This window comes from Myripristis murdjan, chromosome 6 (assembly GCF_902150065.1).
Source record: "Myripristis murdjan chromosome 6, fMyrMur1.1, whole genome shotgun sequence".
In the NCBI taxonomy this organism is placed as follows: Eukaryota; Metazoa; Chordata; class Actinopteri; order Holocentriformes; family Holocentridae; genus Myripristis; species Myripristis murdjan.
In genome coordinates, this window is record NC_043985.1 from 17,521,915 (window position 1) to 17,546,037 (window position 24,123).

The following is a 24,123-nucleotide window of genomic DNA, read 5'->3' on the forward strand; positions in this document are numbered from 1 at the left end:
GCCAGTATATTTTGGTATAAAGCACACCCACCATTGTGAACAAACACTGAATAGCTGTCTGTGCTCACCCCAGCCATCTGTTATGTGAACAGTGACTTTCATCCACCCAGCAAAGGACCCGGGATATGTGACAAGTAAAATATGTCATTTTCCTTCTCCAGCACTGCATAGCATATTTAACACTGTTGCAAACACACGCAAGAACTACTTGTGTTGAACTGATACTTTATTCTGTACGTTTTTTCTTTTTAAACAGACAGTCTGATGCATTTGGATACAGGGTGCTGTAAAAAATTATAGAACAAAATTAACCAAAACATGAAATTACAACTTATAGCATACTGTAAACACCTTTTACTTTGACTTTTTATAGTAAGTATATAAAATAAATATCACTAAAGTATAACAAAAGAGGAAAGAAAAAAAATGAGGCAATACAAACTGGTACAGAATTACAAATTGAAATCACAACTTAAGTATTAAAATGTATTAAGGCATCAACAGGGACAACTTTAGCAGAGCCCAGGGCATAAAAAGGCAAACTGGGACAGTCCAACAATGCTCAAAGGTCTTCATGTCACTAGGTCGTGTAATCACATCTATGTGCATTCACTGAAGCATGCCCAGGCAGCTATTTAACAGGGAATTCAAATGTTTGAGAAACTTCTTACATATTTCGATGTAGGTAACAGATGTAAAAATGTCCTTCATATAATTTCAAAACCATTACAATACAGATTTCACTGTTAAACATGATACAACATATCTTTTCTTCTTCATTCACCTTCATATTCAACCTCCACATGAACAAGAAATCAGAACTGGGAACCTTTTCTTACATACAGTATGTGTTTCCATTTACAGTGCAACCTGTGTTCCTTTTGAGTGAATAGAGATTGGCATATTATCACATGTTCTTGTTTCAAAACACTGATTACATATAGTGTCATGACAGCAATTACACTGACACACTTATGCCATGGTAGACATGTTTCATTAAGTGCTTTGTGCAAAACAAACAAACAAAAAAAGAATGTCTATCTTTCCCTCTCTACACAGACTCAGCTGAGGAAACCTGAAACACTGAGAGCTAAGCGATGGCTGATGTGCTTTGTGTGACGGAGCAAACATACTATGGTTTAGTAGGTGGGGGCCGGCTTTCATTAGCGCCAGTGTGTTGTTAAACAGAGGCACATTAAAAAGAGATCCCTTCACTCTCTCAGGGTTTCGGGAACAGGACTCACTGTCAACATGCACCAGCTGCTGCAGGAAAACTAGCCACAGCAGCGTCAAATAAAACTTTAGATTATTCTCCCTTACTCACACACAGCTAATAACACAAATGAGCAATAAAACAGATGATTACTTCATTTAAAAATTTTTTCACATGCCAGATTTGGCCTCAGGAAACAAAGCATTGTCACCGGATCATTGCAAAATACTGGCAACAAGCCTCTGAACAGCATCACAGTGTTGTGAGGAAAAAAACAAAACTTTTTTTTTTGGTAATATTGTGATATATCTAACTGTCCTCCCACATACTTAGGCCAACAAACAAGATTAAAAAAACAACAACAACAATGGTTACAACTGTTGCAAACATACAAATCCTGCATAATAATAAAGCTGAACATAAATGTATGTGATGCTAGAACACCTACAATAATGCCAAAAATAAACTTGCAGTGTCCAAATTACATTACATTTCAGTTTGAGGAAATGAGGAAACATTGTTGGATGTGTAATAGATTAAGGCATTTTGTCTAGTGGTACTTAAAAATAAATAGCCTTTCTACATAATATCAGTGAGATGCCTGGCTTTAGACACAGTGTATAGCATTTCATCTTCATTTCCTTGCAGCAAATACGAATGAAAAGCCATAAGTATGAGACAAAGATTTAAATTCAAGTGCATGGTGGCTACATCTACAGCATGCATGCAGACTCTACGGTCTCTATCACGTTTTTCATGTCTGTACACTCACGCTGAACAGTAGAAGAGGGATGACTAACTGAGGAAATCTGTAGTTCTTTGATAAACCTGTCCCTGTATAGTATAAACAATGTAGGCACTACAGCAAAGTGATGGTCAGTGTCAAAGTACACAAGCAGGGTAGCGACAAGATAACCTTCATCACCATGTCCTGCTGATAGGACAGTGGAACTGCGGGCGGAGAGAAGGCCGAGGGCTAGAGACACTCAGATAGCACCTCATGTTTGGTTAAGGACGGGTAGATCATGGGTGTGCAGGTACATTCGCTGTGGCCGTTTTGGCTGAGCTGCATCTTTAGCTTCTCCACTTCGTAGTTGTGGAGATACTCTTGGACCAAGTAGCGCTCTCTCTTTATGCGAGCCTTCACCTCTGATGGAACATCAGGAATCATCCAGGCCACGAAAAACTTAACCAGGAACACCACATGCTGCGGAGCGAGAACACACAACCGGATAATTTGAATTCAGTCTGAACAAAAACCAGCAGACCATGGATAATGTGTATGTGGGAGAACAGGGTTACTATAAATGTAAGGAGTAACTACTGTCCAAGTTATGAACCTGAGACCCAGTTCGAATGTTTCGTTAAGTGTTGGTGGTGGTGTTTGACGTGTTGAAGACATTTTACCTCCATGATAATTATGAAAGCCAGCTTAGCAGCCAAGATGTGCCAGAACTTCATAGTGTGGGAGTATTGCTTCTCATGTCCAGGGGGGTAGCGGTAGTCACGATACCTACAAAGAAGCAGCACATCAGAGTGTTATATCCTGCTGTTTTTTTTTTTTTTTTTTTTTTTTTTTTAAAAAAAGGTAATATATGTAATTTTATGATGCTTTAGCACCATCTAGTGGCTACAGCTCCCTGTATACAAACTCGAGGTTGGTGAAAATGGAAATTCAAAAGTAAAAAGTAGCCTTACAAACCATATCAAAATCGCATTATCTATAAATTGAATTGCAATGTGCTTTTTTTTTTTTTTTAACCATATTGTTCATCCCTAAGCACTGTGTCACATAGTTGAGCCTAGCTTTATGTTTTGTGTGTGTGTGTGGTGATTTTCCACAAAACACAACAAAAGAGGCCAGACAGGTCTGGCTGCTTTGAGTGCTTAAATTCTCAGCAGCCATCGTGGTAAAGGCTCTTGCACACCACATTATAGGCACACACATGGATGCAGATGAAACACATTTTGTTGTTCACATACGTGCACACATTCATAGATACACATTAGGGCAAACGTATATCAAGTTGAGACAGAAACACTGTCACACACACACACCTGCAGGTAGTGATGGAGCTATTAAACCAGGAAGGGTTCTCTCCGTCCTCTGGCCTGCTGCGGTCGGGGATCTCAGAGATGTTGAACACTGACAGGCTGTCATTTATGTAGCCTTTCATGGAGATCCCACTGTCTGACGAGTAGGCGTACATGTAGACAAGCCGAGGGATCATATCAGAGGTGAAAGCAACAATGAAAGCCTAAAAAGCAGGAAAAAAGAGGTGGGAAGGAAAGACAAAGATAAAATTTGAGGAAGTGATATGGGTCGAGCCATACTCTGCAAACCAGTGCTACAAGTCAAATCTAGCATTAATGAATTGACGGCTGGTAAACTGAACGAGTCAAACACTCACATTAGTGACGACAGAGAGCACAGCCACGCCGCTGAGGATTTCCGCCCAGGCTCCGATGCTGTGGGCCTTGGCTGCCACCGGCCGTCTGAACTGGGTGGTGAACTTCCAGGCGTCCACTCTGATCTCTATGATGTTGTTGAACAGGGCCAGCAGAGGAGCCAGGGGGAAGGAGGCGACGAACAACGTGATGAAACCAAACTGGATTACTGGGGACACAGACAGGAGAGATGTTGGTGAGATAACAGTAAGAGGGAAACACTGCCCTCTGTAGGGCTTTGGGGGACACTGCAACTTGTACATTTATCTTTGAAACATGGTCGCTGACTTCAAGACCAATCCATGTCTTGAGTCTATTCTTGAGAACGAATTTTAGCCTTGTACCTATTTTGACTTGCCTTTGTCTTGGCCACTATTACATGTCAGCTTGACTTTTTCAATAATGAGTGCTTAAATGTTTATTCTTCCCCAGCACCACATACAGTTTAGGGTACTTCACATTTAGAAACTCTCATATGAAGTTGTTCAGAAACATCATGCAAAATCCTTTCGTTTGGAAAGAAGGTTTTAGTGCCTGGTTGGTCTTGGCTTTGAACAGGACTCAAGCTGCTCAGCTCTTGACTCCCTTTGGACTTGATTTGATCTCCTTGGAAGTGACTTGGATTCCACTAAAATTTTGACTGAAACCTTGATTCAGTTATTTTTCTCTCTAAACCTATGTGTTTTATGTACAGGGATAAATGTGTGTTTTTACCCATCTCCAGGTACTCATAGAAGAGTCCGAGCTGTCCGAAGCTCTGCAGGTCATGGTCCTGCTCCCAGCGGCTGTACAGACTCTCTGGGTGGCTCCGGGACCTCCTGCTGCCCCACCAGTTCATCAGCCACCTTGATGGTACAGAGGGAAATACAGGGCTTTTGACATGATGTAACACAAACCTCTGGTGGCCAGAGGTCAAGTGAGCAGCTTTTTATACATCAAAACAAACCATTTGGTTGTCTTGGTGGTTGTTTTTAACGGTGTGACCTCTAGCCACCGATACGCTTCATGTGATGATTTGATCAATTTTGTGCTTAAATGACATCAGCTTGCAGCAGCCAGCATAACTAATATCTGGTCAGGTTTGTTGTATAAAAATATCTGAATTGCACAATAGCTAATGTAGCAGTAGCAGTGGGTTAGCAGCTGCATTATCCTGCTAACAAAACAAAAGACATATTTTAATTGAGCTGATTCTTCACAAGTTTTTTGGAGTGCTGACTAAACCTAAACATTATACTGCTTCCTGTGTCAAAATATCCAAAATTTGGAAACACATCTACTTTATCAATATACTTCTATTTATAATTACAGAATAATGATCTCCACAGTAGCACTAGTTGTCTTTGACAGATTTGAGATATGTGACACAACGACATAGCCTCTGTGTAGCTGGTATGACAACAAGCCATTACAGGCATGGTGTGGTATGCAGATGACGTGCAATTGAGGGTGGGAGTACTCACGGGACCAGCGCCTCCTGGATGTTTCCCCACACCTGTTTACCGGTCATCACAATCACCAACTGGGTGGTCAGTTCAATCAGACAGCCACCAGGGTCACACTGAATAAAGACAGGGTGGGATGGATGGAGGAGGGGGAAGAGAAAAACAGCCTTAACTCAAATTCAGGCTCTAAACAGGACTAAGAAGAAGTAATGTGATATACTGTAATGTAGTAAGTGGTACCTCCTCATTCCTCAGGTGGCTGCCAAACATGTAAGCATAATCTCCGGGATAGCCAACAAACTTGCCCTTAAAGAAAGCCACGTAAAAGCAAGAGGAGTAATAGTTGACAAACTGGAAGAGGAACATCTTCACCGTCAGTTTGTTCTCATACTCCAGGTGGGTCTTGGGGATTTCTGTCAAATGAATATTTTCATTGCATTAACACTCAAAAGAACACATCGTGAAACTCTTAAACAACACCACGGACAGACAGGAAATCCTTAAATACACAAATACATACAGAAATGTCTCAAAATAAATGCTTGGATCTCTCTCTCTCTCTCTGGCCCTCACCCATATCAGTGATCCAAATAGCCACTCTCTCATACATGAGGTTGAGGATCATGATGATGACAAAATTGATGCAGGAGGCGGTGACAGAGGTGGCCAGCTGTGGCGTGATGAGGGAGCCCACCACCTGCAGGTTGTTGGTGGGACTGTCCTTCATGATGCTGGCGAAGGCCGCGTATACCGCCAGACGGTATGCTATCACCCCAATGATGCAGGCAATGATCAATGAGATCTTCAAGACAGACACAACAGTGGGGACACATGAAAGACAGCTACATGGCACAGCAAACCACAAGACAAACATACAAGGGAGATACCATACCTATACACTGCAAAGCACACACACAAACAGACACTAATATGGATTAAGCATGCAGAATTGGTGAGAAAACACAGCAAAACAACACAATAAGTCTCATGCTCAATGCACACATGCCCCACTATCACATACAATATGACTTTGCCAATTATTCTAAGATCAGCTTGTATTATTTTTTAGAGGCTCTATGAATACAGTTTTGATCAATACTAGTTAGAATGTTATGAGCTAAATATTAATAGGAATACATAGTAATATCACACCATCTGAATTGGCCTGAAATAAACATTTCTGCCGATACAACATGCCAAATAGGTAAAATTTGCCCTGGTTAAGGCTAAATCTGGACTTTATCATCCAAGTGAATCTTGGATGAATCTTAAAGGTTTTGTTTGGAAGAAAATGTTGTAGAAAAATAAATAAGGCATGTTTTACATAACCTAAGCTGAAGTAGTTTTCTTATTTTGCCCAGTGAACATGGACATTTTGAAAAACATTACATTTTAGGTCTGCATCTGACAGTTGGCCATCATGGTAAGAGCAGCCATAATAAAATGTTAATTCCACTACAGGAGAGACTTAATGTCCTCTGCAATTAGGAGGAAAAAGATATAAGCAAATATCGGTATCGGCAGTTGGCCAAAAGAGTTGGAAAATATCAGATATCAGCAAAAAATCCAATATCGTGCATCCCTAAATATTAATATAGGATAATTTGTTAATCATGATGGTACATATTCTGGTCAAATGACAGTGATGATGAAGAAAGGAATGATGGGAAAGAAAAGAGGGTGGAAGGTGTTGATAAAGATGGAAGATGAGGTTGATTTTGATTGATAGGGAGTATCAAAGATACTGTGCTCACCCAGAACAGGACGGTGGCTCCAGACAGGCATGTGCGAGCACACTTGCTTGTTATGGGTAAGTAAGGCTCCATTTCCTACATAGTAAGCAAGCAAAGCATGAACACAGGAGTCAGTCACTCTGGTTATATCTTGAAAAGACGGCTCTGAATGACCAGCTTTAATTACTGCTGGCCTCAGATGAGAAGCAGAGGTAGGAAGCCCAACCCCAAGAGTTTTGTGTTTAGGCATTTCAGCCTGAGCCCAATCAGTCCTCTAGTCCTCTCCTGGTGAAGCCTTGCTAGTGTAATAACCTCTTCAAAACACTGATCCACCAGGCATAACGCTACAGGTAGACTTGGACCCTCATGCCTCTGAGTCTTTCCAGAGATGTCTATGTTATCCACACAGGACAGACCACACCAACATCTCCACCGCACCAAACGGGCATTCCACGTTTAGTGCCACCCTTACCCACAGCACCACACTGGCCCAGCACAGAAACACTTTCCCCACCAGATCAGCAGGGGTCCTCTCAAGGACCCACTCTGTCTCCTACAGACGGGTGGGATGTGGTCGATGGTCAGATTGGTGGCAACAAATTTCAGTAAAGGACAGTAAAGAATCTATCTGGTACTCCTTTATCCATCTTTCTCTTAACAGCCTTAATACTGTTTTCAGTATAAGAATCAGAAATACTTTATTGATCCTGGAGGTGAAATTGGGTAAATGTAAATGTTTTTCTATGTACTTTATATGTATGAATAAATAATAAAAAAATAATAATCCCTGGTTACAGACAGTTTCACATACAAGTCTAGTCCTAGACAAATCTCCATTCAAATTAGCTTTGACTGCAAGACTTGCCTTAATTAATGATGAGCCTGTCACTGGTTCACTGTGTGCAACGTCTATCCAATAACAGAGGCATCTTGTACTTTATTCCAGTTCCTACCACATATCTGCCCAATAAAGCCTCATAAAAGCTAAACAGACTTTGAGCTGTTGCCATAGTGTTACTGTTTAGAAAGTCATGGGCACACAAACACCTGAGTGATACGGTTCAGCCTCCGGTTGGTGCACTTGGTCTCGTATTCTGGTCGCAGCTGAAGCTGCTGCTGCTCCTCCTCAAAGTCGACCAGATCCCACTCGTACTCCAGACGGGCCTGCCGCCGCTTCCAGAACTCCAGGAACAGGGTCACTGCAGGACAACGCGGCCCATTACACAACATGGATCATGATAAAATGGTAAAGGCTCTCGTCCACATAATGACCCTGTTTTACTAAGATTTGTTTGAATCTTTTTTTACTGCCACCTGGCTTGGTGACTCAAGCATAAGCAATAAAAACAGACTTGTTAGCTTCATGAAAACATGCAGTGAGGTTACATGGGGTTAAGAACAATTGACGGAAATCTAAATGCCTGGCGATGAGGAAGGCCAATGTCATTTTTGGCCGACCTGGTCAGCTCCTCAGAGGGCAGTTTGAATTGATGCCCTCTGGCGGCCTGCCTAAACTCAAGATTACAATGAATGAGAGACAAATTTATACCTACTGAAATTAGATGACTAGATTTACATACAAAAATATGCAGCACAATGTTTGTACAAGAATTTTTTTATTTTCCACTGTGGGGTGATCTGTTGTTGGACTTTACTGAGCTACAGATCCCTCGTCCTGTTTTTGAACAACAGATCTTGGTATACATGTTATAACTTGTGGCATTTGTGTTGGTTTGCTATAATTCGGTTATGTTTTTCATGGATTTTTATCATTGTATGCTTTTAGACAATAAAGTTTGAATTGAACTGAATTAAATTGAAATCCAGTGAGCCTCCTAAATCTGTGCATTCATGAAAATTTGGTGTGAAAACAGACATATTCTGCAAGTTACACTGACATTTTGCTTTTAAGATGGTGGGAGTAGCAACACTTTTGAATGAATAATTTGATTGGCTGCTGCCCAGGTCTGACCATATCTTTTGCAGAAGCTACCACTAGGTGGTGCACTGGACTAAAAATGCAAAATACTGACTGCAGTCATTCTTACTCACCCCAAATCCCCATGAATATGGCAAAGAACACTGTCCCCACATTGTCAAAAAGATGTGATTGCTGAAACACACACACACACACACAAAAAAAAAACAGTATAAGAGACATTATTTGCAATAACCATAGAAATGCCACAAAGTACGATTTTTTTTTTAAAGCACATCTCTTCTCAATCACAAAGCCAGGATGTCTTACCCATGATGAGTTGCATGTCGAGTTGAGCTTCCAGTAGCCACATTTCTTGTCACACAGAGGGCACATGACAATTTTACCTCCAATCTCCTCGCTACATATTTCATAACTAAATGGGAGTAAGGGGGATTTTCAAAAAATGACAATGAAATGATCAGCATACTATGTAATATTAGAACATATGAAAAACCAACAAAATAAGCTCAACACTGGGATGATACTGGGTCAGTCATTCTCTGCAGGACTCACCTCCACTCATTTTCACTGTAGGTGAGGAGTCCATAGATGAAACAGATTACGCCTACCACTGCAGCAAAGAACAGCATCTCAGTGTAGAAGCCCAGCCACGCAAAATAAATGCCAATCTTCTCCCCATAGTACTTCCTGTTTGAAGGAGAAAAAGCAAAATAAGTCTTGCTGTTAATTCCTGTCAGAATGATGTCTAAATTCACAAGAAACATGAGTTTTTGTTTTTTTTTTTTTCCAAGTTCCTACCTTATAAGGTTGAGTGGCTGTTCCTTGAAGAAGCATAAGAATCTGGCCCAGTATTTGTAGAGATTGTACCTCTCACTTTCACAGTTAAGATCCCTCGATCTCGTCCAGTACCTACACTGCACACAGACAGAGGACACAGTTTGCTACGGCATTTCTTGCGTTGTTGCAGTGTTGTTCATCCCTGCAGTGAGACATCCAACACTGCCCTGAACAGGATATTAACGTCTAGGTGCACATTCCATTCCAGACCCCGTGGCGTTTTCCACTGATAAAGTTGTGATTATTCACAAAAGAGCCTCACATCGTGCAGAGGGAAGGCAGAAGTGTAGGTGCCGTTGTTGAGTAACCTCTTGATACCCTTCTTGTCTTTGTCTCCATGGTCCCCCTTGTAATATGGACAGCGGGCCAGGATATAATAGACCTGGGCAGAAAAAGGAAGGAAGAGTCAATATGAGTCTGTAAAGTATTGTTCTATTGTTTAAAGGAAAACAACAACAAAGTAACAACATAAACTTGAAATTATAGGGTTCTGTATCTATTAAGGTCAGTTTTGAGTTAATGGGCATTTGGATTTCAGATATCATGGACTAAGACTAAAAAACTTTTTAAAATTTACACATATTAGACACTTAAACACAGGCATTTTCAAAAATGCCTGGAATGGAATCTCGTCATTTCAAGATCACAAGACAAGAAGATGTCCTTACTATCCTGTTGCGAGTAGATGGAGGGAAGAATGTCTCTTTGTCATCGATGAGGAAGAAGTCAGATTTGCTCTTGTTGAAGGGAGCTGTGAAGAAGTCTGGCTCCGGGTGCATAATGTGGTCAGGCAGACGAAACGGGGTGGAGAGCCAGTTCATGGGTATCTCTGTGTGGTTTGGGATGTCATTGGCCTTGAATGGCACTTTGATCTTCAGCACATCTGCGTAGGTGGCCAGCACTTCCCATGGAGCATGGATTTTGAGGAAATAAGTTTTCCCATCTTCCGACTCCTAATGGCAATAAGAAAGAGGAAAGCATATGCATATAATGGGTGTAAAGCAAACTGAGAAACAAACCAATACACAAATTCAGTATGAAACAATAAATTGACCTAACAACAAATCTTGACCCACTACAGATGAAGAGGAACTACAGCATTTCCTTTTTGCTGTGTTAGGAAGATGCTGCCGCTCTGATTCACTGCTTTGCGACAACAAGAAATCTTTTTCCAAAAGCAGCCATGGCGCAGATTCCTCTTTGCAGGCCATTGCATTCCACGTAACATGATTAGACATAATCAGATCAATAGTTGAAGGTCTCTTACCGATTTATCTTCTGTCTCCAGCTCCAGCCCTGCCTTCTCTAGATTGGCTTCATACTCCCTCCTCCTCTCCTATTCAGATAAAATAACATTAAGGCCAAAATGTATTGTATAACAAGTGTAAAAAAAACCTAGAATGAGAAGTATGGAAGATGTACTGTTGATGGTCGGCTGACTGCAATGCTCATCTTTTGTCAATATGTCACATTTCCACTTTAATAGAAATTTCTATTTTTAACATCTCTGGATGACACACACAGGAAGTGAACCTCCTATTTACTGTTCCTCATACACTGGAAAAAGAATGATTGACTTCCTGTCCAGGACAGGCGTCTGGGTGTTGAATCACTGATGAAGCACAGAGGACAGTGTGATATGGAAATCACAAACACAGAAGACAGACCTCATAGTCATGGAGCAGTAACACCCAGGTGTGAAAGCTAGCAGGCCAGTGTCAAACACGCAGCCCTTCAGCCCTACACCAGACCTGAAAAGACACCTGGCCATGGACTTTTTTCCTCAGAATGCAAATACTCGAGGGCTATACAAATAAAACTCATTTACCTGAATAAATAGGGGCTTAAGTACATCTCAGTGTAGAAGTGACCTTCCTTGGGAGGATTATTGGCACAGGCTGAGTATTTCAACTTTTTATCTAACATTATCTGTGTTTGTGGTATTCAGGCTATGCAGCTGTCTTGTACAAGCTGTGTAGATAAGCTGTAAGAATCAGTTGTTACTCCCGTATTATTTCAATCAAGTACAGCCTTTCAAGTGGAAATAATGTGAACTTTTACTTTGATCCTCTAGGATATTCTTGAATATTCCATGGAAGGATGTATAATATTCAGTGTCACCCATCTGCTCAGTTAGTTAATTGTACAACTGATATGTATACAACGAGAAAAGGAACATCAGTTGAAACAAAAAACAATCGCTCAAGGTCAGTGAAATGGGAAAATATACACATTCATAACATTTCAGCTGTTTCCTACCTGTTTCCTCTCGCCATCTTTATCATCAATGTACGACAGGACAAAATCAACCCTGCGCACTCCATCGCGGAAGAAAACAGAGTCTTTACTCTGCTGACTTTTGTCAATCTGTGGGGAGACGGACGGGCCAGAGATCACAACATGCACATACTTGAAACAAACACACAGACAGAAATTACATATTCACAGCAACTCCAAAAATCCTTGGATGCATTCACCACCGCAGGCCAGACTGTCAAACATGTGGCAGCGGCTTATGGCAAAACCCAAGCTTATTGCTGAACAATGCCTGCTGTTTCCACAACAAATCAGTAAGCGATAACTGTATCTTTCTATTAAAAAAAAAAAAAAAAAACATACAGTCATGAAAGGTCACTGCAAACACAAACAGCATGCTGATGGAAGGATATCCAAAATGGCTTAAAGCAGGGGTGTCAAACTGGTGCCATGGAGGGCCAAGAGGCTGCAGGTTTTCATTCCAACCAACCAAAAACTCCACCAGGTGATTTCACTGATTAGTCCCTCCTCTCTGCTTGAAGGTGAGGTGATCAGTGAAATCACCTGGTGGAGTTTTTGGTTGGAATGAAAACCTGCAGCCTCGTGGCCCTCCATAACACCAGTTTGACACCCCTGGCTTAAAGCTTTTATGGTGCACATGTCGCCTCGGTATGTTTTACTGAGAATAAGAGAAAATCCAGAGTATTACAGTCAAAGGTCTTACAGGTTGTATCATCAAATCAAGAGAGATTTCACTAAATATCAGGCAGCAAGTAAGCTTACTAAACAAAAGCCCAGATTATATCTGTCAAGGCAAGGGCAAGAGTACGCAGAGCACACTACAGCAATTACCATAATAGGATAAAATGCCAGTCTTTGAAACAGAGGAGCAAGACAATATGATTATACCTGATGGAAAAAATCAGGGATCATATTCTGTCCACAACAAGGCAATTCAGCAGCCACACTTGAGTCAACCCTGCAACGTTATTGTGCTTCATGTATCTATTCTTGTGTAGAATAAATACTGGAAGGAATGTGTATTCATCATGTTAGCACCCACACCGACTCCAAGCTTGTGTATCAGCTAAAGATGGCCCTGCAGCGGCTACAGGGAAATGCTGTAGTGCTGTAATACTGCACAGGAATAGTTAAAACACAGGAATGCCCAAGAGAGACAGGGAAGACATGGCTGCTGGCTGTCATTGCTGCTTCAGCTGTTCAGAAGGCTAAAAATAGTTATGGCACCATGTCCCACAATGTCTTGGTTCACGTTGCTACAGTGGCTACCTAGCTATTGCACTCGCAAGGTTAGCACAACAAAAACTACAGCGGCACACTCCACCACATCTACTGTAGTTCACACAGAGTTTGCCCTGTCCTTCAGCACAACACTGTGGGGGAAGGGAGGAAAAGAAAAGCATTTTACCTCCATGATCCAGTCCCTTTATGGTATTGATGCATCAACGGAAAGGCAGGCTGTGATAGAGCGAAAGTGCCTTTCTCTGGGGAGTACAGTCGAGCCCTCAACACACAGCCCTCAACTCTCACTCCCCTGCTCTCCTGGCCAAAGAGGCTCCATCCTGTGCACTCACCTCCCACAACAAGCCCTCACTCGCTCAGACATCCAGGCGAGAGTGAGGGAGCAAGAAGGAGGGAAGAGGGAGCAAGAGAAAGGAGGCTCCTACAGATGACATCAGCTTTCCAGTAGCATAGCCCCTGCCAGCAGCCAGCTAATGTAATAAGAGCATCACACAAAAGGGTGTGACATTACTGTACAACACTAGACCTCAGGCAGAGAGCTAATAGCCTGCAGCAATCCAGAATATATGTTTATATCTAAAAAAAAAAAAAAAAAAAAAAAAAAAAACAGAATTTCCCTGGTTGGGATCAATAAAGTATATCTATCTATCTATCTATCTATCTATCTATCTATCTATCTATCTATATATTTAGGACTGAGCTAAAATCAGAGCAAACACAGCTCAACAATTTCCTGGCCACATTCAGAAATCCAGCCTCCTTGACTGATAAAGTTGACCTCCAGCACCTTCAAAACTTCAAAAATAATTCCTACATGAAGTCACCAGTCTGGCTACTTGCTGTTCCAAAACAATCAATTAAACAGCCTTGAGACCTTACAAAAGCCATGTACAAAGTGCAAAGGACAACAGTTTAGATAAATACATGTGAACTGTCTCAGACTTCTAAACACCAAAAAAAAAGAGTGGAACCCAACACTCATATCAGATGAATCCCAATCATAACATGAAAGATCGATAATACACGGTACCTCAGCATGCAAAAATCCATTAAGTAGGCATCAGTCAAATCATAAAAAAACCTTTAATTTTCTGAATCATAATATTCAGTGCTTGGATATACTTGCTCTACGCATTCTTGCAGCCACTGGTTCAAGGTTCAAGATATCCAAAAAAGCATAAACCCAGCTTTCTTTGAAAAACAGAAAGAGGTTGTTTTCATGGACAAACACCTCTTCTTTTAACAACAATTGACAACAACAACAACAATTATTCATCTATAGATAGACTAAGTGAGGACATATCTTTAAGAAGTTGGCATGAAGGGAATAGATCTCCCGATAATAAGAGATAGAAAATCCAATACTTCTTTCCATAAATTATAAACCACTGAGCAATCCCACACCTCCTGTATGTGCCACTTCCAACTACATTCAGGTTTTTCCTTCATGAGAAACAATGTAATATATTTAAGTAAGATATGCTCAGTGTGTAAATTTAAAATGAATGAATCGATGATTAGGATTACGTGAAGAGAGAGAGAGATGTTTTTCCAGATAGCCTGCAAGTTCAAAACTTCAGCTGAGGCTGAGAACATCAGTCTTCCAAACAACATAAATCGCGAGCTCTACATCTTGACATTCTGGATCTACGAGCCTTGATCCTCTCGTGCCAGCTTGTAGAAAACCCTTGTCCACGTGTACATCCTTTTTATAGATTTTCATATCCAAAATTATGCTATGGGTCCGAACTACCTCCCAGTGTAGATCAGCCAATGTTGAACATGGCAGGGTTGGTTCTGTCTTTAACTGGAACGCTGCTTCAGAAACTCTCTAATTTTCCGTAATTACAGATTACACATATGGAATGACTGCGTCTACTGGAACCCGCCCCTCCTCAGTTGAGCTGGTGGAGGCCGCAGAGCGCTATACATTTACCAACTAACCCCTAACTACTGGGTGTGTAGGCATACGTCTTTCATCTGAATTAAGGAGGCCAAATGCCGAACATGGAGTTAGATAGTAGGTTCAGGGAGGCGGATTCTTTAAAATATTACTTTAAGATGTCTTCTTTAAGGCAGAGGGAGCTAGGCATGGCATTAAATTAGCATTTTACTGAAGCTAGTCACCTGTTTGACATTACATATGGAGGAGCTGCTAACCCTCCAGATGGTCCCAAGTTCTCTCATCCTATTACAGATGACTATCAGTCCTCTGAGAACCAATCTCTGTCCAGTTTCACTTGCCGTGCTTTCACTTCCCAATTCAGATAGCTTCTCACAGTCCCTGTCCCTTTGCTGTGGGATTGTATAACTCATATCTTTAATTCGACAGTAATGTCTAGGTTCATTCCTAAAGCGTGGCATATGTCAGTGGCATATGTTACTCCTACAGAATGTTGGCGACAAATTAGATTTATATATCTGTCTTCCAGCACTGAAACTGTTTGGATTAAATTATCAAAACTTTAATAAACAAACAGTTTAAGAGTTTTCTTACTTGGCACTTTTCATTCTGCACTCAATAATCTGGGTTCAGGACTGTTCACTGTACCATGATTGCCACCTCACTGGTTAGAAATTATACTGTTATCTGCCCTGGATTATGGTAATCACAATGCTGCTCAATTTATTGCTTGTTCAAAAGCCTTTGACACAGTTGATCATTCCTTGCTTTGAAGCATCTGTTAGGCCTTGGCTTTAATTCTGATTGCGTAAATTGGTGCAAAAACTGCTTGTCTGAATGTGTAAAATGTGAAAATAACAGCTACCAAAAAATCATGGCCAAATAATGGCTAACTTTCACTCTGTCTGTTGAAGAACTCACAATGGTGTACCCCACAGTTCAATACTGGGTCCGTTTATCTTCTGTGTTTATATTTATATTACATCAATAGTATGTGAATCATGGTATGGTTGATAATGTTCTGTCTGTTATACAAATTATGTACAAGAGGCTACTGAAACCTTACAACTTGTAATCCTCAAACTTGCATTAAACACAAAAATATTAAATACATCCATGACGGTAACTAACAATGAATGATCTAATCTCCAGATATGCACATTGTGGTTCTTCTATAAATAAAATCTCACATGACAAAGACCTGGTCATTAGGATTAATGATAAACTCTGCTTCAGAGTACATACAGATAATCTCAAAATTTGGGGTTGAAGTTTGGCCACTTGTAGGCCTACATAAGATCTACATTTCCATGTCTTGTAGGAAGAGGACAGCAGGGACGATTTATCTTTCTGCTCTGAATTTACAGTGACAAAATTTATAGCCATGCAGCTGCCGCCACTCTAAAAACCCTTGATGCTATCTACCACTCAGCACTTTGAAGCCAGTCATGATTATAGTACGCATCACTGTATCTTGTATGTATGGTGGCCAGCCATCTCTCTCGTTACAAGAGCCACTGTAGCCTTTTACTCTAACGTTGTTGAAAAGATGGAGAGATGGAGCTTATTCTACCTGCTCTCAGGATGGCTGCTGCTCCAGGCACTAACTGGTGCTAACTGCAGAAAAACTGTTTCCCAAAAATGTGGAATATTGCTCAGAGCTTTTTGAAACTTGATGTACAGGTTAGTCTGGATCATTTTAAGCATTTAATTTGGAATACTGCAGTGGCTCTTTACACTATCATTCTCTTTACACTAGCTTTGTTGTCACTATTGAGCACGGGTACAGGCTGCATAAAGTCAAAACAAAAAGGACTAGAAACTCGTTCTTACTTTAGGCTATTCCAACTTTAAAGATTGTTTTTTTGGGGGGCATTTCTGCTTTATTTGATAGTGACTGTAGAGAGACACAGAAAGGCAGGGGAAAGTGAGGGGATGACATGCAGCAATGGTCTGGGCTGAGATTTGAACCCACTGTGCACTTGGAGACTTTTAAACTTTTTAATTGTTTTTAATTGTGTTTTAGATTTATTGCTTACTTCTTAGTGTGCTGACATTTTATGTTGACCTGTTTACTGATGTTTATTTAACCTTTCTTTTACTGCTACAAGGTGAATTTCCCTCAAGGACATTAGTTTCCTGAACATGACCAAATGCAATTGTTTTTGATGAATGTTGTTTTGCAAAGTTCTTATTGATTTTATTTATATTAATTAAGTGATCTAACTATCTTGCACCATGGCTCCATTTGACTCTGAGCTGAAGCAGATTACATTCATGAATAAGCAAACAATATACTTTGGAAACTGACATGAAACTGAAAGAGAGAGAGGGAATGTGGTATGTGTAAAAGTCAAGACTTAGGAAGAGCATGTGCACTTTGAAAAGAGATTCTCGTTCCTGTATCCACTTCCTTGCTGAATGGCTGACGTGACAACGACTGTCTCAAAAAGCATGATTAAAACATTCAAATAATTTTCAAGTTTACGATTCAGGAAGTTTTCAGGTTGATATGGGCTAAATCGTCGGCTTCAGTTGGAGGAAGCCAAACTACTAGAAATGGTAGCTAAAGCTCATGCCAGCTCTTTTTCATTGCAAATTAGAAGCTGTTAAATGGTGGAATGATTGCACTCCTCATTAAAATGAGTTACACACAGCTTAAACAAAACCACCTTTTAGAGGGTTCAAAGGAGGAAGCCTGCGTGGTTAACCACAGCAAAGTCCTGTCCCATCACATGGGACAGAGCAGGGTTTTAATACCAGTGTAGACTGCATAGACTCCATGTGCACGAGCGCACACACACACACGCGCATACATTCACACGCACGCACGCACGCATGCACACACACACACACACACACACACACATACAAAATACTTGCACAGCTAGGTAAATGACTACTATACAACATGAGTGTGTGTGCAAGTCTGCTTGTGCATGTTTGTGCATGTGCATTCTCTAATTATGTTTTTACACTATCAGGCTTGTGTGTTCTCTTCAGTGAAGCAAAGTATTATCACAGGTGAGAACAAAGCAGGTGAAAGGGCCGTTTCCATTTTTAATGACTCTCATAATGCATCACCACAACATCCCATGCCTCTTTGTCTCCAATACTCAGCCTCTGCGGAAAAAAACATGTTTTCCAGAAACCTCCAACTGCTTTCTACCAACATCTGTGTACTGATTTCAAGCCCAAGCTTTATGCTTTGAATTACTAAAGCTGGAGGAGTAAGTCCATATTGAACAGTCATTTCTCATGAAGCAAACAGAGGCTGGCAGGCAGGCATATGCATGAAGTAACATCACATCACAATCCTGTTTTACCATGCCATACCCTTGCGCGAAACTTGAGGAATAGTGCCCGCTTTCTTCCGAGCTGTGGAGGAACCGAGTGAACAGTGAGGGAGAGCCTAACAATGTGTCAAAACCAACAACACCATGCACCTAAAACTTGCAACAGCAACCTCATAGAGCTTTATGGGCAAACACACCAGTGCAAACAAGAGAAAGACAAGAAGGGTGAAACTCAATGTCAAACTTGGCATCATGTTAAGAGCTTGTAGCCACCGTGGTTAGCTCTAACAGATCGTGTCCAAGGCATTTTATGACACTCAGAAAACCATTATATGGTGGGAATGAGAAGCTGCCATCACAGCGAGGACACATGTAATCTTGCACAATTAAAGGCTCGAGCATGGAGACTGTGTGAGATGACATACACACGCAGGCAGTGACACAGCAGCATGCATCTGTGTCCCTGCCTGGTGTCTTACCCCAGTCAGAGTGCTGAGGCGCTCTAAGGTGTGGGACTCAGACTGAGGGCTGTCGCTGTGCTCAGAGGGGGCCAGGGAGGCCAGGCTGGTGGCCAGTGACTCACAGGACGCGGTACACACACCAGGGCTTAAAAGCGACTTAAATACAGTGTGAAAGGGGGCAGAAGAAAAAGGAGTGTTAAGAGTTGTCTCGGAGTCACTCCTCTACCCAGAATGTGGTCTGCTGCTGGTCTGTGAAGACTGCAGGAGCCGACTGTTACCATTAAACAAGTAAAAATAATGCAATCTCAAAATGTTAATCCCATTTTGTGTGCCCTTCAACCTACGTTCACAAGACAAACTGTCCTGCCACATGCTGACCGGTGATTGGTAATGGTTTTGAGAGTAACTACTGATTGTGCATACAAGATAGTAATTGTGCTTATAAAACCGAACAAAGGAGAGGACTGAGATCTGATAATGAATAGTACATTTCCCTGGAACAGGATTAACTTCCTGTTTTTGCCAAAAACACTGATAACAGAAATGGGAAATATTTCTTGGAGAGCTAAAAAAAAATTCAGAAATGTGAATGTGAGTGTTAATGTTCACATTATTTAAATAGCTCCAACAAAGCAGTATAATTGAAATCATAATAATACTAAAATAATAATTATAATAGCGATCAAAACATTTATGGTAATACGTGATACATTCATTCTCAGTTCAAACATTAAACATTGACAGGTGAAACAGAGAATTTCTTATTCTTGTGTGTGAAGTAAACAAAGAGATAAAAGGCCCATGCTTTGCAGAGTCTCCATGTGAATATATTGTGTGGATGTGAGCCGTGCGGTGGGTTTGGTGTTTACCGCTGATTGTCCCTGCTGGGTGGATCGTCCGCCAGATGTAGGGTGATGATGGTATCCGTTAGTCTCATCTGCAAGATTTAAAATGAGGAATATAACAGATTAACATGGTCAGGGGAAATAAAGGACACCATTTTTAAGGCAAGAGTGAAGCCTGATTAGATAAATCAATTTTAACAATGGGATTAGCTCAGTTAATCTCTGCACTATTCTCTCAACACTGTAAGAGAATAACAACTGCCACAGTGACTCTCAAATAGAGGGATGGGTGGCAGCTTAGCTCAGTTTCAGGCAAATGAACAGCTGCCATGGTCTTTGAGGTAAGAGAGCAACGCTGACAGACAGCCAATGTTGTGGTCTATATTTGTACTGAAGTTTTATGGTAGCACTCCCACAGGCCAGACAGTGTAACAGGTTCCCTTTGAAAGAAAACACACAGCCATGTTGCTAAACTGTTACTCTGGTGCTCTGCAAAAGGTAACTACAGGGAACAGAACTGAGACATTTGGTAAAAACCCAAAAGGTCAAGGCTGCATGTAAGAGGAAACATCGGGGAAATCTGAAATCTTTGAGGCTTAAAAATAAATTTACACTTTTGACTTGTACTGCAAAGCCTGTGAAATAAAAAAATACAGAGGTACAGAGTACACTGCGGGAAAAAGATTTACATAAACAAATGACCGCGCAGATGGAAAAACAACACAGACATTAATTACTGCTGGCACTGCCATACGACAAGAGTGAAAGCAAAGGAACGTTTCAGTCGCTATGCTTGTATGTTTATAACTGTAACAGCCCTAATTGATGGTCTCTCTGAGGTTATATTTAGGCAAGACTGAACACAGAATATGTGCTTACACTCCTGACCTGAAACTGGTATTTAAAGCTTGTAACAATGTAGAAGATCTCTGTCCTTGCATTACCACACAGCAGAGCCAACTTTTGTTCAAAACCTGTATGACTGACATTATCTACACTCCAAAACTGGAACAGTGATGCCAAATTTGCCCACTCTTTGCACACTATTTTTATTTATTTTATTGGATCAAGCTTTCTCTTTCTATCGTTGCACTGACGAAGCCCTTTATCATGTCTTACCATGTGAAACAGTTACAAAGAAATGAAGTTTTCCAATTATTTACAATATAATACATTGAAATGATCTAGATTTGGAATTTGGATTAGATTTGGCTAAAAACACCCAGCCAGCATTTTATTCTAGGCTTTCAAAACAAAGCTGCCATAAAATAGTCAGGCTGTTCTCCAACATCTTCCTTATATATCACAGTCTGAGTGCTGACATTGATCAGAGGTGCATTTTTTACACAGTTGGATCCAGTAATGGAGCACTTCAGCTGCTCAGCTACAGCAAGAATCTCCTTACACCTAAGTAGCGTTTACAGTCAAGCCTTTGTTTGAGAACGAGAGCAGCTGATCACAGTGCAAAAGCCACAAGGCTACCCCTGTTCCCTTTTTTTTTTTTTTTTTGCAAGAGCAAACAGACGCAAGAGGGCAAAACACATATACATCTATTGTTTACATAGAGAAATTTTTACAACAATGTTTTTGCACAACACAGCTGTACCGGTAATTAAAGGCAAAACCATCTGAGTCATACACAGCTACAATACATGGCACTGTTGTACTGGTGTTATGAGACAGATATAATATCAAAGATGCTGCACATTAACACTTTCCTTAATTCAGACAATTTTATCATCTCCACTTTGCACGGATATTCACTAGTGTCATGTTAACGCTGCTAGCTTTTGCTTAGCTGTTCACGTGCATTTGATTGCTTTACCTGGTTTCCTGTGGCAGGAAACCTAAATCTTCTGCCATGCCATAACTCAAAGCATCAGACAACAATCTGAGGTAAGAGCTGCAAAATTTGAGGAGCCAACATGAGAGCACAACAAATACCTGGCACTAACAACCTGCTTCACATATAAAGGCAGCATCAGGTTGGCTTCATCCACAGTTAAGGGCATGTCTGGATTCATCCACAAAATACACACAGTGGGTTGATGTGATCAGAGTGCACACACAGTTTGCGTCAAGTGTGCAACCAAACTCCTCATCTATCCACTTTTTTGACTTTGTGCCATATAGGCCTTGTCTTCAGATTACATTTAAAACTCATTAGTTCTGTTTTGAATTCATTTCAACCACAAGTGCATTGTGCAACACTGATGGTCTGCCGATTGGAGCAAAATTCACTTTTCCCTGTGTTATGAATCTGAAAATCAAATTTGTTACTATTGTTTGAATACACAGAGGCAAAACATACCTTCAACTACTCCATATTTCGAGTTATGCTGAATCTTAAAAAAACAAATTTGGGATGTGAAAGTTTAGGAGACTATTATCCTTCGGCAAACGCCCTCAAAGAGTCCATGCAAGTCATGTTAAAATAGTCAAGATTTGTGCTTTTTAGTGGCTTTAATTCAGTTCAGGTTCAATGTTGCATGTAAACATGGGTCTCAGTGCTATTTCAACGTGCCATCTCCCCACACAACACACTCACACACGACACACACACACACACATCAGGAAAGCTTGCTCATGATCCTGCAGTGATAATTTGCAGATTCTCAGCTCGGCTTCTACAATCTGATTCTCCTTAATCTGCAGATGAAACACAACACTTGAACTAATTAGTGAGCACCACAGGAAAGTGTAGCCGAAGAGTGTCCGGCGTGATTCACCACCACTCAGCAGCACCATAAATGGCCAAAAACACAGCCTCCTCCCTGGGGGTTTGTTTAAACATTCAGCTGGTTAGAAAGCAGAGGCTTTGAGGGGTTTTCAGAGAGTGGAGACAGGCTGCCTGGAAGTGACAGAGTGTTTCCAGTGGCCAGGCCAGCTGTCCGGGCTTTAGACATGTGAACTGGCTGGCTAAGTCACTCATGCTGCCATGAAAGAAACACACACACACACACACACACACACACACACACACACACACACACACACACACACACACACACTATATGAGCCAGTTATGGCGTTAAAGGGGAAACGCGGTGATACATTTTGAAACAGTCTGACAAAAAAAGACATTACTCACGAAAAAAGCTTGAGGAGAGTTGAAAGTGGTAAATAAATAAATGAATAAATAATAACGTTGTTGTTACTAGCCTGCCACAGTAAAATTAACCTACCGGCTGTGCCAACAACCCATGACATGACTCTAATTTAAATTTACCACTTTCCTTAAATGCCAAATCAGGGAAACTATAGGCGCCTATCTTGCTAAAAGCCCAAAAATCTGCATTAGTCACTCAGCTGGTGTTCATAAAGTGGAGGATAACTTTGCTGTGATGTTAGTATACAGTCGCCTATGCTTAAAAAATATATTAACAGGGTTACCGTAGCTCCTCTCAGGGGGTGTGAGTGAATTTTGGAGTATAAGTTAATTGAATTTAATAAGTGTGTCGCAACAGCAGCAGCCCAGCATATTCACTGTGTAGTGGCTGTAATGAAGGAAGTCGGCTCACCGCGGAGAGACTCTGTCGGGCTCATCTCAATTAAACTTTCATCCCCGGTCCTTCCCGTTATTCGGTGCATGTTGCCCGGGCAGCCAAGACGTCCCTGCTACTCTTCGTCTGAACCGGGATATCCCGAGCCGGGTTATTTCTGTCCGGACCTTCCCCTCGCCTGTAACTCTAAGCTCTTGGTGTTTTCTTGTACGACTGACTCAACATTACACTGCAGGCACCAGGCCGCCTCGCCGATGCCCTTCACCCACTGCTTGCCGGGCCTGCCGCATCACCTCAGGCTGCTCATTAAAGGGGAGTGGCGCCGTGTGGGCTCTGCGTGTCGGCCCACAGGCCAATAGCGCGAGCCTCCCTGAAACCACGTGGTTAAATCTCAACGCAGTTTGGCTACTGTGCGTGTGTGTGTATGATTCAAGGCACCCATCCATCCCTGCATGATGGGTTCAGCTGGGGTGATACTGTAAAGTTTAAGTGAGGAAAAGCGAACGGCACGCTTTATTTGGGATAGTCTGCACCCATTTTACTACTGTATGTGACTATCTAAAAATCTAAAAGTCTCTAATCATACTCAAAATAGTGCCACATTGCTGAATATCTAAACCGCTTTTTGTTATTTAATATGTGAGTGTCAACACTGGACTCTCAGAATAATGAATGAACTCGTTGGGACCTGAAAGCAATAAAGGACCATATCAGCTTTGTTTGGATAATATCAATATCAGAGCAGCAGCGTAATCATATCTGCGATATGGGGTTTGACGTCTGCAAATAATGGTGCCATGTTATGCAAAGCACGCAGACCATGCTTAGGTTTTATTTCATGTTGCATCTCGCCTGTTTATTGTAGGCCAAGACCAAAGAACTGGTTTTGGATTTTGGACGTGATATTCCACCACCCACTCTCTCTAGAATCAGAGGAGAGGAGATTGGGGTGGTGATGGAGTAAAAGTGTCTTAGTCT

General features: G+C 41.3%; 1 protein-coding gene across 3 annotated transcripts; it reads right to left on the reverse strand.

Annotated features, from left to right (window-relative positions):
• Positions 1-205: 205 nt before the first annotated feature.
• ano5a (anoctamin 5a) lies at positions 206-23,406 on the reverse strand. 3 transcript variants are annotated; one of them, XM_030053799.1, is made up of 20 exons: positions 23,164-23,406; positions 19,667-19,734; positions 11,878-11,985; positions 10,886-10,954; positions 10,287-10,571; positions 9,881-10,000; positions 9,580-9,695; positions 9,334-9,468; positions 9,088-9,193; positions 8,892-8,952; positions 7,887-8,038; positions 6,861-6,935; positions 5,680-5,908; positions 5,347-5,519; positions 5,125-5,222; positions 4,376-4,506; positions 3,625-3,830; positions 3,272-3,471; positions 2,621-2,726; positions 206-2,420 (listed from the first exon to the last, which is right to left on the reverse strand). In XM_030053799.1, exons 1-20 carry the CDS (start codon positions 23,231-23,233, stop codon positions 2,190-2,192), a joined length of 2,739 nt encoding a protein of 912 aa, XP_029909659.1. In that variant the 5' UTR covers positions 23,234-23,406; the 3' UTR covers positions 206-2,189. The 3 variants fall into 3 exon arrangements, with proteins under 3 accessions (XP_029909659.1, XP_029909661.1, XP_029909660.1); XM_030053801.1 differs by lacking the exons at positions 19,667-19,734; positions 23,164-23,406 and adding an exon at positions 13,304-13,455; XM_030053800.1 differs by lacking the exons at positions 19,667-19,734; positions 23,164-23,406 and adding an exon at positions 12,238-12,353.
• Between the last annotated feature and the right edge of the window lie 717 nt (positions 23,407-24,123).